At 32.1% G+C, this 14,495-nt stretch overlaps 1 protein-coding gene across 1 annotated transcript in view; it reads right to left on the bottom strand.

The window, feature by feature from the left end:
- The window catches only part of SMCHD1 (structural maintenance of chromosomes flexible hinge domain containing 1), a 156,991-nt gene that overhangs the window by 30,240 nt on the left and 112,256 nt on the right, over positions 1–14,495 (bottom strand). The window contains exons 34-37 of the mRNA XM_090285762.1: positions 13,540–13,604; positions 4,235–4,322; positions 3,536–3,667; positions 2,511–2,663 (exon numbers count right to left, since the gene is read on the bottom strand). Of these exons, the coding sequence (XP_090141888.1) occupies positions 2,511–2,663; positions 3,536–3,667; positions 4,235–4,322; positions 13,540–13,604 (438 nt within the window). The remainder of the gene's footprint in view (positions 1–2,510; positions 2,664–3,535; positions 3,668–4,234; positions 4,323–13,539; positions 13,605–14,495) is intronic.

Here is a 14,495-nt window from a genome sequence, read left to right as displayed (position 1 = left end):
CCTGTTGTCCATGTCTATGGGTCATTTATACTAGTTCCTTGACTAGACCATTCCCCTTCTTTACCACTATTCTTACAATTCTGTTCAAGATATGTTTATAGTATATAAAGTTTTAACTTTCAACATAGTTAAAAATAAAAAGATCTCTTCATTTATGTCTTGTTCATGGATACCGTTCCTATCTCAAAGTTTTACAGTATGTAAATCTCTGGTGTACAACTTATCAAGAAAAAAGCAAAGAATAACAGAAATGAAGAGTACTGAAGAGTCCCAAATTGAATCCATGTACAAATGTGAATTTGGAATATAATAAATAGACAAATGCATAGCAGAATAAAACTCAGACATCTCTTTCAGAAATTTCCAGTTAAAGTAGGCAAATAACATAGGGAATTTGAATAACACAATTAATGAACTTAAGAAATTATATATTCAGATTATAATTTAAAAAGCAATACAGGCTCTTTTCATGCAAATATGTAACATTTATAAATACTGGTTTTGTTCTGAGCCAGTGTTAGTCCTAAGTGTCCCTAGTAATAAGAATCACTTGTTTATTACAAATCAGACTGCAGAGCCCTGCCCCAGACCTACTAAATCAACAAATGGGTCAGGAGCCACGCATCATTTGAGTTTCTGCTTATCCAGTGTGATATTAGGAACCTCTAGTGGGAATTCATATGTATGACAAGAAGCTTAGATTCCGTATCCAGCTGTAAGGGAACTGCATTAGTCATAGTAGCTGCCTCAAAACTGTGCAGTGGGGTTAGCAATTTGAAAAACTTACAGGGTGGACAAGGAAACAGGACATTTATATGTAAACAGGAACTAGGTAAAGTGAGCTAAGTGTATTCTTCTAAAACAAACCTACTTTGAAGTTCAACATATCTCGTCCCTTCTTTGTTTTTCAACATGTGGTTACCATTACCTAATTTTTGTTAAGGTATAAGAAAATTTCACTTTACTCTCCATTATAATAAAAATCAAAGAACAAGTATAAATGAAAGTATCAGCTGACACCTGCTCTCAATGTCAAGAAATGAAAATAAGTGGCATAGATACAACTGACTGGAAAGTCCTGCAGCCATAAGAGAATCTTGGCTCAGTATTGCCAGGTCTTTAGAATTCTCCACATAAATCAGAAATGTATTATCTTTAAGTAAACATTCCAAAATTGTAAATGTTAGAAACTAATTAAAATGAAACTGCTGTAATGGTCTGTCATTGCCAAATCAACCAATCTGTCTGCTATAGGCCAGGTACAAGCTGCAGGTTCCCTGACTTAAAGCTTAATGTTTAAAACAATGTGATGATATATTGTACACCTGAAACTAATAGATCATGTGTCAACTATAACTTTGTAAAAAGTGGTATTAGCACTGGGTTAGATATGAACCCTGGCAGAAAATACACAAGGTGACACTTCAAATTTATTGGTACAAGAATTATTAAATAAATGATAACAAGAAATTTAGTCAATGAATTTAAAAAAATAAAAATAAAATTCAGACAAATCAAAACTTAAATGCACAAGAATACTGGATTTAGCACTGTGAATATAATCCTTCCTCCTGCCCTAATATAAACAAAACCCCAATAAAAGAAAAACTCAAGAAAAATATTTGTATATAAAGGAGCATTAATATCTGTAATATAAAATTAAGAAAATGATGAATATTCCAAAAGAAAAACAGTCAAGAGACAATTCTACGAAGATCACAAATATACAATATGTTCAACCTAATAGTAAGTAACAAAGAAAATGTATTTTTTTAAATATAGGAAACTTGGTTAGAATTTTTAAAAACTTCATATTCAGGGCTGGTAATATTATAAGGATGTGCACATACTTTTGGTGGGAATATAAACTGAAGAGCAACTGGCCATAACTATCTAAGTCCCTGTCTCTAATCTATTTCTAGCACTTTCTTAAGTAAATAATAAGACACATGCACAAGGATACACATAGAAGAAAGCTGATGGAAGCACTGTTGATAAAACAAGCTTTGGAAAAAAACTAAATTATGATCATTAATACAATGATTTAAGTTTATACTTACTGATGAAGAAATACATCAAAGATGTGTTAAATAGGAAAATATTTTAAATAAAAGCAACGTTCTATTATATCAATGAAATTTCACAAATACATACACACACATACACACTCACCCCATGTATATAAATCATATAAACACATGGTATCCATGCAGTGTCAGTGCTTATACAGCAAAGTGTGGACATTATACACTAAATTGCTAATGATTATTATTCCTAAAGGATGATAATGTAGTGATTATTTTTGAGTTTTGCACTGTATATTTTTAGTAAATAAAACTATTTCCATTTTGGAAAAAATAACAAAGATAAGCTGATTCATTAAATTTTTCCAAGATATGTACATATTTTACAGGCTATGTGTTATTCTGTTTCTATCCACGAAACACAAATATATTATCATTGAAGCTAAAATTATAGAAATCTTATCTAGCAAAAGTCATAAAAATTACCGTGATTTCAGCTGAACCTTTCACAAAGGGAAACTCAAGTGTTCTAACTTTCCCAATGAAGAGTGGTGTATCAGTATCTTCCTCATTAGAACCTTTGATGGTAGCTAATACAGTGCCAACCAAATCAATCCCAGTCTGATTGTTGAAGTCATCCTTAAAGTAAACAATGGAAAATAACTAATTAGAAGAACGGATAAGAAGGTTAAACCCAGAGAAGGATATGTACAAATCAGAAATATGACATATTCATAGTCCCAAATATTAAATTATCATGATCCTTTACTCCAAGCACAGAATTCAACTCTCAGATTAAGTGTCCTGCGGGCAGAAAATAATCCCAGAAACCATGAAAGAACCAGCAGCTTCCAGCTGATACAATGGATCCTAAGGTTCTGTATTAAAAGAACACCCATTTAAAGATTTCACCTTGTTATGTACTTTTAGCATCTATTGATCTGGGGAAGAGAAGTTCAGAACGACTCACTTGTCTACAACAGGAAAATAAATGGAAAGAAATTAACTATCCCGCTAGTAGAATTTTCCATAAAGGTGAAGTCCTACTACTGTATTTTATCTGTTTTTGTTAATATTTATGGAAATTTTATTGCTGCTTACTCTGCAGGTAATCAGAAACTCTCACTAAGGAGGAGCTCACTATAATCAGTTATTAGAACAGATCCCTTAAAAATAATTATTTAATTATCTCCTTCTGTCCCCTTAGTGAAAATGTACATGGAGGAATCCATTAACTTGATACATATTTAATAAATACATGAAATAGGAGGTTTAAAGGGGATATATTAGGAGAGGTTGGCAGGTTTTTGCATTTTTGAGTCAGTTCTATTTAGTATTAGTATAGCTAGATATATTTTATGCATTTTCTATTTGCATGCAAAGATGTTTATATTTCCTCTATTACCTTACAATGAATAATCAAAATCTGATTCTGTAATAACTATTTTGCACCCTAAAATCAGAAATAATTTTTGCTACCTTTTGCAATTTTGGAAGTAAATGAACATTACCGTGATAATAAGATGTAAATCTTTGACGAGGGTCCTATTGGCAACTGAGTGATCATTTGAAACAGCGGGTGTAGCTGGTTGAATTTTAGGTACTAACTTCACAGGTTGATTAGGTTGAATGTCAACTATAATCTTTCAAAACAAAAGAAGCATTCCAATTAACAATATGTATTGTTAATTCCAAAGTAAAAGAAGAAATGATAGCATATACTAAATGAAATGTTACTTTAAAAAATTTACTTCCATTAATCTCGTAAATGAACTACTAAAAGCTCAGGATAAAAGGTGTATTAGACACGTAATCTAAAAAAATTTAGTACACTGCCATTTATTGAATGGTTATGTATGTTAAAACTACCTTATACGTCATTATCCAGAATTCTAATATCTGAAATATTAACTAAAAAATGTTCACGTATGGTTGATAGGAAGTACCTTACCATGATAAGCACTAAAATGCTTACTAACTGAATCTTTGATATAAAGAGATGAAAAAGTAACTTCTGCATCAGATCATATTAACATAATTTAAACATACATATTCTATTTTATTGGTCCTGAAAATTGCATTATTTATACTTTGCATTCAGTCATTAACTCACTTGCAACCAATAATTCACTTTAAAACAAAACATTTCATTCCTAAATTAAGCAAGAAAATATAAAGCTAACTGTGGTATATAAAAAGTGTAAGCAAACCTGTTCACTGTTAAGAATATTTGCTTTATCCATCATAAAGCCAAACTGGATACAATATATTCCCACTTTATTAGGAATTGCTTTATCCCTAAATTAGAAAGAAAGAGATAAAATTATTCACTACTTTTAAATAAATGGGGAAGGAAATCACAACATCAACAATTTTTGTACCTTCCACAAAAAGAAAATGCATAAAAAGAGAATTACTACTACTACATTAGCTTTTGTTTAGCAAATATTTCCTGCAATATTAGACTTAATCGCAGTTCCCTTTTCCCTGGACATTCCACAAAATATCAAGAAACTAGGCACTGGGTGTGGCAAAACTGAAAGGATAGGAATATTAAATTCACAAAACAGTAGACACAAAAAATGCTGAATAAGATGTGAAGTGAATTTTGCTTCAACTTCACATAATAAATTTCCAACTCACGGTTTTGTATTTTGAAATTACAGGATATGTTGGTGATCTTTTTATGTTGCTTTTATATTATAATATTCAACTTTACAAGACATTTACTGTGGTTTAATTATCAATCAAGAACTTAGTGCCTAGCCCTGGCTGGTGTGGCTCAGTGGATTGAGCACTGGCCTGCAAATCATAAGGTCGCTGGTTCGATTCCTGGTCAGGGCACATGCCTGGGTTGCAGGCCAGGGCCCAAGATGGGGACATGTGAGAGGCAACCAATAAATATATCTCTTGCACCTGGATGCTTCTCTCCCTCTCTTTCTTCCTCCCTTACCCTCTAAGAATAAATAAATTAAAAAAAACAAAAAACAAAAAAAAACAAGAATTTACTGCCTAATAAGAGGTGTACTTACTAGCCTGTTTTGATAACAATTAACTTTTGCCTGACATGTGCAAAATAAAATAGCTCATGATCTCTACAATGGCTTTTGCATGTCATTTATAGTCTACCAATACTGGCATAATGTAGCAAAAAGAACAAAGGCTTTGAATACATATATGAAGTGAAATCCCAGCACTGTAACATATATGTAACCTTAGAGAAAATTACTTAACATTTCTCTAAGCCATGTTTTCTCCAAGGAATAAAACAGAATACTGCTTCCAATGGCAGACATACCCTTCCTGATGAAGACAATCATATTTAAAGACATATGCTTAAAGATTTTTGAGAGATAATAAGCAAGAAGTGAAAAATAACTCAGTAGGATAAAAAAAAAAAAAAAGGCATGAAAATCCTGGAAGGTGAGTTTCACATTTAAGGATGCTTTACTTTTGGGAGCATACAGTAAGATACAAGTTGTGGTGAACCTAAAGCAGACAGGTTCCCAATGGAAAAGCAACTCAGCTTTGAATCATCTCAATCTCTGAAACTGGACTGAAATGATAACGGGCTGCCAGTGGCCCAGACAATGAACAGAAAGAAGCAAATGGAAACCCTATTGAAGAAAGATAACAGCTGAGATTTCAAATTATTTCTATATTCATAAATAAAATGTACAGTAAAAAACAAAAACCAAACTACAAAAAAAGAAACAACCGGCTACATGGAAACCAACAAAAACAAATAAAACAAATTCAAAGAAACTCTAGACAAACTTTGGTAAAAACCCACACAATTGAGAATCCCAACACAGCATGGTACCTTAAGAAAAAAATGTACTAAATTTAGAGTTGGTAGAAGGAAAAGCGGGAAAGAAGAGGAAAGAGGCATATGCATATTTGATGAAACAGTGGCTTACAATTTTAAAAAATTGAACAAAGACCACAAAATGAAAGCCTATAAAAACCAAGCAGAATAAATAAGAAGAAATCCAAACAGTCACATCATTGCAAAACTGCTGGAAACAAAAATCAAACTAACCAAAGAAGGGGGGAAATGATTACTTTTCAAGATAACAAAACTGATAGCTAACTTCTCAATGGAAATGATGGGGTAGTGAATGATGGCTTGAAGGTGTTTTAAGAAAAAAACTGCCAACCTAGAATACCATATCCCCCCAAAATATCCTTCAAGAATGAGAGTGAAAAAATATATTTCCAGGTGAAAATGAGATAATTCATCACTAACAAATGTACACTAGAGGAAATACTAAAGGAAGTTCCTCAGATACAAAATGATTGCAGATAGGAGCCAAGCTGAAGATGAACAGAAAGGATAAGTTAATAAATCTAAGTGATCACTGACTATATAAAATAATAATGCCTTGATAGGTTTAACATACACACAAAAGCATGTAAAGTGGGAGAGGGAAAATGAAGTTTAAGTGTTCTAAGACTCACACACTGTCCCAAGAAGGTATAAAATGCAAACTGTCATTACCCAATTGGTATGTAAAAGATCTGTGTTGTACCCTGAAAAAAATCACTTAAGAGAATAGTAAGACTGTATAACTACCAACTTAAGAAGAAGTAGAAAATAACAATTCAAAACACTTAATAAATTAAATAGAAAAGGAAGAAAGAATAGTAGGATCAAATAAAAAACAGTAAGACCATAGATACAAAAGCATGTGTTCTGGTAATTATATGTAAGGTCCAAACTATTCAATTAAAAAATAGATTATTTAAAAAAACAACTGTAATGTCATTTAGAATCACTTTAAGTATAAAGATACAAAAGTAGTGAAGAAAAGATTTTATGCAAACACTATCACAATCCCTAAGATGCTTTTGCATGTCACTCATATGTAGAGTTCATATACTGTTATCAAAGCAGATTTTTAGACAGAAAAGTCACTAGAGAAAAAGATAAATACTTTGTAATGATACCTGATTAAATATGCCAGGAAAATATAATAATCTAAGTCTGTATATAATTAAGATACCCTCAAAATATATAAACAATGATAGAATTAAGAGGGGAAACAGACAAATCCACATTTATACCCACTGCTCAAAAAAGCAGACCAAAAATATATATATATAGAAAATTTAAACAAAATGATTAGAAAATTTTGAACTAATAAACATAAAAACACTTTGCTTCAAATGCAGTATACATTATTTTATAGTACAGATGGAATACTTACAAGAATTGCACATAGTACAAAAACAACTGTCAATTAATTTCAAAAGATTGAAATTATAAGGGGTAGGCTCTCTGACCACAATGGAATTAAGCTATAAATCAATAACAAAAAAGAGTAAGAAAATCCCACATTTAGAAATTAAACACTGTATGTCTAAATAAACCTGGGTAGAAGGTGAAATCACAATGAAAATTTTTAAGAAGCTAAGGTTGGTTCTTTGAAAAGACCTACAAAATTGAAATATCTTGGTAACATTAATCAGCAACAAAAGGGCAGTACAATAAAAAGAAGATACTATGAATAGTAATTTTTGAAAATTTAGATAAAATTGACAAATTCTTAGAAAATTACAAGTTATCGAAACTGACAAAAGCCAACACAGGAAATACGAATATTTCTGTAACTGCTGAATTTGAAGAAACTGAATCTTAGTTACAATCTTCCTCCCCAAAACTCCAGGCTCAGATGGCTTCACTGATGAAATCTACCAAACATTTAAAAAAGTAATAATGAAACTATTACATAAAATCTTCCCAGAGAATAAACCAAGACTTAGGGACCACTTCTTCCAGTTAATTTTGTGAGGCATACATGATGATGCCTTAGACACCAAACTTGGAAAGAATATGTAAGAAAGAAAATGCAGACAACCTTCACGCATTAATGTAGATGAAAAAAATCACAAACAAAATGTTAGGAAAAGAAATCCACCAATACCTAAAAGAGATAATACATTATGATAAAATCAGGTTTACGCCAGTAATGCAAGGTTGGCTGAACAAACATTTAGAAAACTAATGTACTATAATTCACCACATTAAAAAAGAAAAAGTATCACATATTACCTCAATATATAATAAAATTTAATGTCAATTCAAAACAGAAATTCTTTTAGTAATAAGAAACAAACAGTCTCATAAAGATGCCTAACAAAAGAAACACTTTAAAGCAAACATCATACTTATAGGTAAAATGCTGAAACATTCCCTTTGGATTGGGAATGAGATTAGGACGATCACTCTATTTAACACACATCTACTGAACATTTCATTGCAAATCCAAGCCAGTGCAATACTGCAAGAAAAATAAAATGCATAAAGACTGGAAAAGAAAGTAATAAACCTATCATTACTTACAGACATTAAGTGTGCAAATATTTAAAAATCCCAAAGAATCTAAAAATAAAATTGGAAATAAAGGAGGTTAACAAAGATGCTAGCTACAAAGACAATATATACAAATCAACTGGATTTCTATAATCAACAAAATTTAAAAATTTTAAAGGACACCATTTACAATAGCATCAAAAATATCAACTATCTAGTCATCATGCTAAGTGAAATAAGTCAGACAGAGAGAAAAATACTATTACCTCACTTTTGTATGTTGAATCTAAAACACCAAACTCATAGATACAGAGAACAGATTGGTGGTTGCCAGAGGTGAGGGGTGGGGGTGGGCAAAATGACTGACAGTTGTCAAAAGGTCCAAATTCCAGTTATAAGATAAGTCCTGGGGATGCAATATACATCATAGTAACCATACTTAACAATACCAGACTGTCTGAAATTTGCTAAGACAGTAAATCTTAAAAGTCCTCACCACAAGAAAAAAAATTTATAGCTCTGTGAGGGAATGAATGTTAACTAAATATATGCCAGCTCTCTGAATCCCCTTAGTGAATCATTAAATTAATGAGGATGAACTTGGGAACCCCCCAATTATATAGTAGAATTGCTTCATGATCTAAATGTAAAGAAATAATTCTTAAGAACACAAAGAGGGCTGGCTACCTATAAAGGAGAGGATCAACAAATTTGATTATATATCAATAAAAATTATGGACTTCTGTTGAAGAGATCATAAAGAAAATGCAAAAGCAAGTTATGGAATGGGCAAAGATGTCTAACAAAAGGCTTATACTTGTAATATATAAAGAACTGCCACAAATTAATATGAAAAAAACTCAACAGAAATATTGGTAAGCCACAAACAGGCACTTCACAAAAGGTTATTAAAATGGCAATATATGATAAAAAGAGAAATACAAATTAAAACTAAATGTAATGCCAGTACACAGCCACCAGAAGACTAAAACTGAAAATAATGATAAATCCAAATGCTGGGGAAAATACAGAGCAATGGGAACTCTCATACACTGCGGGTAAAAGTATAAATTAATATAAACACTATGGATAACTATTTGGCAGCAGCTCAAAAAGTTAAACATATACATAATCTATGACCCAGCAATTATACAGCAATGAAAATGAACAAATATATAGCTACAAGTCACATAATAGATTAACCTTACAATGTTGAGTGACAGAAAGCTTTATATAGAAGACTATATATAGTATATTTAAAGTTAAGGCATGAGTACAATTAAAGAATTTGGGGGTGTATGTTTGGATAATAGAACTCTAAGGAAAACTAAGTCAGGAGAGGAGTTATTTTTTGTGTGTGTTCACATGAATGTGTGTATGCATACAATAATTGGAAGGGGCACAGGTGGTGCTTCGATGGTACTGGAAATCTTCTACTTGATTTCAGTAGTGGTAGCACAGATATTCACTTTGGAAGAAATCATAAAGCTGCATATCTTTTTTTTAATTTATAAATTTTGTACTTCAGTTTTTAAAAGGTTAAAAAATTAAGTGATATACACAGAACACCGAATATAGTGACTAACACACATTAGGAACACAAATATTTTCATTCATTCAAATACACCCAATAAAGTGAAATATATTTCGTATATATGTATAACTGACAGTATATGAGATTTCTTTTTATTGAGGTGAAATTCACATAACATAAAATTTTAGATTGTACAGTCCCATCAGCATTTAGCATACATACATTGTTGTGTAGCCACTACCTCTATGTAGTTTCAAAACGTGATTATTTTTAAAAGATTTACTAAAATGTTCCTTCAAACTGATGCCCTAGAATGATAAAATAAGATTCATTACCACATATTAAATAGACTCATACACTGAAAGATAATTTAATATACTGAAGAGAAGGGAGTGTGTCCTCCTCAGGATGTCTATATCAGTCCCATGCAATACCATGAGAATAACTAAGACTTAAGGCAGACCAAGGACAGTTGCTGGCATAAACATTTTGTTACTTGTCAGTAACAAGATAATAAGAGTATTCAGAAACATATATAGCAATCTGACATAATTTTGAGAATCAGTGCATATTCAGAGGATCTTTTTCTTTATCCTCACCCAAGGATATGTATTTACTGACTTGAGAGAGAAGAGAAAGAGAGAGAAAGAAACATTGATGTGAGAAAGGGACATCAGTAACAGGTTGCCTCCCATACATGACCTGACTGGGGATTAAACTTGCACCTTTTGGTGTACGGGACAACGCTCCAACCGAGCCACCCAGCCAGGGCTCAGAGGACCTTTCTCTTCTTTCTTTCTTTTTTAAAAAAATGAAACATAGAACATCAGTCTATGACAGACTGTAAATTTTTTTAAAAACAGAAACTGGTCCTTTAGTTAAGTATGAAAAAGCACTGAACTAATATAAATAAGCATTTTGACTCTACCAATGATGATTTAAAGAATTTTAAAAGTAGAACTAGAAACCTTAGAGAGAATTCTGGGAAGATGGTTGAAGTAGAAAGTACCAGAAATCTAAACAACTGTATTGTCAGAATCTGTCTGATATAATTAGTTAGGAACGGTGTAGGTTATTGAAGGCTGACAAATTCCAGCAAGCTGAGGTTAATTTCAGTCAATTTCCAGTCTTATACAGTAGCAACTATTCATATCCCCATCCTCAAGAAAGAACCCTATCCCCCATTTATCAGGTATATGTACACTGAGTGATGCCTGTGATCACAGAGGTGCAAAACAAAAATGCAGGAAGCCACTGTTACTACAGGAACACCTATTGTTGCAAGCCCCTAATCCTCCACTTAAGTGACTTCTGGGGATATTTAAAGGGCCAGTACCTATTCCTTAGCCCTCATTTTCTGTTTCCCATTTTTGGGGAGCTAGACATTAAAAAACAGAATACATGAGAATATTAAAAAGTGACCACACATGTTTAAGGAAAGGCTCAGAAGGCCTTAAGTTTATATTTAAGGATGGTTTTGGCAAGAAATAGCCCACAACAAAAAAATCAAAAACAATAAAACCCTAGTTAAGGCAGAGAATATGAATTATAGAGCTACCATAGTATTAGATTCAGATGTCCAGTTTTTAAGAAGGAAAAAAATCACAATGCAAACAGAAAAGTACAGGTCATTTAAATGGGAAAAAAAAAAAAAAAGTCACCAGAAACTGTTCCTGAAAAAGACCTGATGGCAAATATACTAGATAGGACTCATAAAACAACTCTCACAGATGCTCAAAGAACAAAAGATGTTGTGGAGAAAGTAAAAAAAAAAAAAAAAGTATAAAAAAAAGAAAATATCAATAGAGATAGAAAACAAGAAAAAAAAACAAAGACAAACTCTAGAGCTGAAAATTTCACTTCAGGTATTCAAATGTAGATTTGAACTGGTAGAAGAAAGAAGCTGCAAACTGGAAGACAATAGATATTCTAGAGTCTGGGGAAATGGAAAGAATCACAGAAAAGTGAATGAAGCCTAAGTGACCTTTTGGGGCATCAGAAAGTAGACCAACTTTGCATTGTGGGAGTCCCAGGAGAAGAGAGGGAGAAAAGATCAGAGAGAGTATTTGGTCAAAAACTTCTCATTTTGATGGAAGACATGAATATAAATATCCGAGATGCTAAAAGAATTACAAAAAAGATGAACTCAAAAAGACACACACCAAAACACATTATTATCGGACTTTCAAAAGAGAGAATATTAAGAATAGCAAGAGAGTAGAAAATCATTACATACAGGGGATCCTCAATAAGATTATTAGATTTCTCATCAGAAACTTTGGAGGTCAGAAGCAATGGGGCCAATGTATTCAAAGTGCTAAAAAAACAAAAACACACACACACACACACAAAAAACCTGTCAACCAAGAATCCTATACCCAACAAAACTGTCCTTCAAAAGTGAAGGAGATATTAAGACATTCATGGATAAACAAAAGCTAAAGGAGTGCATTACCACTAGTACTGGCAAGAAATAAGTGATCAAGGGAGTCCTGCTAGGTAAGATTAAAAAAAACAGTAGACAGTAACAAAAGCTACATGGGGAAATAAAGATCTCAATAAAGGTAAATATACAAGCAATTATATTATTTTAACAATGGTTTGTAACTCTTTTTTTGTTTTCTACATGAGTTAAAAGACTAATAGACTTAAAGAAACAAGACAATCATTAGTCTAAAATCTAAAATAATATTTCGTGTTAAAAGTAGATAACTATATGAACAAACAAAACTTTACTCGACATAGTCTACTAAAATTATTTACCAGATTTCAAAGTAAAAGTCCAGAATGCAGAAGCAACATCTCATAGCAGCACTGTTTACAATAGCTAAGTGTTGGAAACAGCCTAAATACCCATCTGTAGATGAGTGGATCAAAAAACTGTGGTACATTTACACAATGGAATACTATGCAGCAGAAAGAAAGAAGGAACTCCTGCTATTTGCAACAACATGGATGGAACTAGAGAGAATTATGCTTAGTGAAATAAGCCAGGCAAAGAAAGAAAACTACCATATGATATCACCTAATACAGGAAACTAAAGAACAACACAAACGAACTAAATAGAACAAAGAGCAGAATAGCAGTCAATAGGGGGGAGGGGGGGAGAGAAGGGGGATAAGAAAGGGAAGGGTTTAGTCAAAGAACGTGTATAAATGACTCATGGACATGGACAACAGGGAGGGATATGACTGTGGGAGAAGGGGTGGGCTGGGTGGGGGAGAGAAATGGGGGGAAAATGGGACAACTGTAATTGAAAATCCAAAAATAAAACAAACAAAAATCTCAGTCATATAGTTAAATAGTAAAAAACTATTTTAGCCTTCTTTTTTACTTTGTATTAAGTAAAAAAGTAAGATCTTAAGTTTCAGATTACAGAGATTTCCTATTTAGTAAGATATTATAAAGTACTCTGACAACTGCTTTGATGATTTTGAAAGCCAGTATATATATATCACAACAACCTTTCCCCAATCCATTTTACAAAGCTTACAAACAGGTAAAACACACATATTCTAAAAAAACTTCCTGAGAAAAACTGTAAGGTACTACTATTTTCTATTTAATCATAAATTATTTTTCCCTAGCTGAGCAAGCAAAGATCATTAAGGCTGATTCAGTGTAACAAAGTATGCATAACAATATGAAACGACTTGAGAAATACCTGAAGTAGAAGCAGCCATCTTCCTTGTCATTATCTTTTATTTTATTACAACTAAATATTTCTGCCTAGAAAGGAAAGTAGAAGAAAAGTGGGGGAGGGAGAAACCACAAACATTTAACATAGATATTTACAATGAAAAGTTTTATCACCTTTACCACATGTGAATACAAATCACATCTGGATTTATAAATACACAAGCACATACCTATATGTATATATCTTTACAATGTATGTAAGACATAATAATGAGATTTATCACAGTGGAAACACATACCATTATTAAAGGGCACATAACGGATCTCTATGGTGGTGATACAATTTAAGGTAACAGATGTTTGATGGGACTGATGGCATAAATTAAGAAAGCTAATTTCCTAAAGAGATAATTAAAATGACCCATAAATCCTGAAAGGCATTGTTAAATTAACACCTTCTGATATAGATTAAGGTTTAGTTTCCAATTTGAGATTTTAGATTCGTACTGTCCAGTATGGTAGTCAACAGCTACATCAGACTACTGAGTATTTAAAATATGCTGCTCCACTTGAGATGTGGTGTAAGCGTAAAATACATACCAAATTTCAAAGACTTGGTAAGAGAAAAAAATGTAAAATCTCAAAATAAATTTTAAAATATTTAGTTCAGCCCTGGCTGGTGTGGCTCAGTTGGTTGGAGCATTGTCCTATAGACCGAAAGACTGTGAGCTCGATTCCCCATCAGGGCACATGTGAGAGGCAACCAATCGATTTTTCTCTTACATCAATGTTTCTCATCCCCCACCCCTCTAAAATCAATATGCATGTCCTTCGATGAAGATGTAAATAATAATAATAATAATGATAATAATAATAATAATACAAGAAAAAAACTATTTAGTTCATTGTGAAATGGCAATTCCTGATATATTAGGTTAAAACTACATTAAAATTAATTTTGCTATTTCTTTTTACACTTTA

This window comes from Furipterus horrens, unplaced genomic scaffold (assembly GCF_987537825.1).
Source record: "Furipterus horrens unplaced genomic scaffold, mFurHor1.1.pri manual_scaffold_8, whole genome shotgun sequence".
Lineage (NCBI taxonomy): Eukaryota > Metazoa > Chordata > Mammalia > Chiroptera > Furipteridae > Furipterus > Furipterus horrens.
Note: the sequence above shows the minus strand (reverse complement) of the source record. Positions and strands in the feature narration are given on the sequence as shown.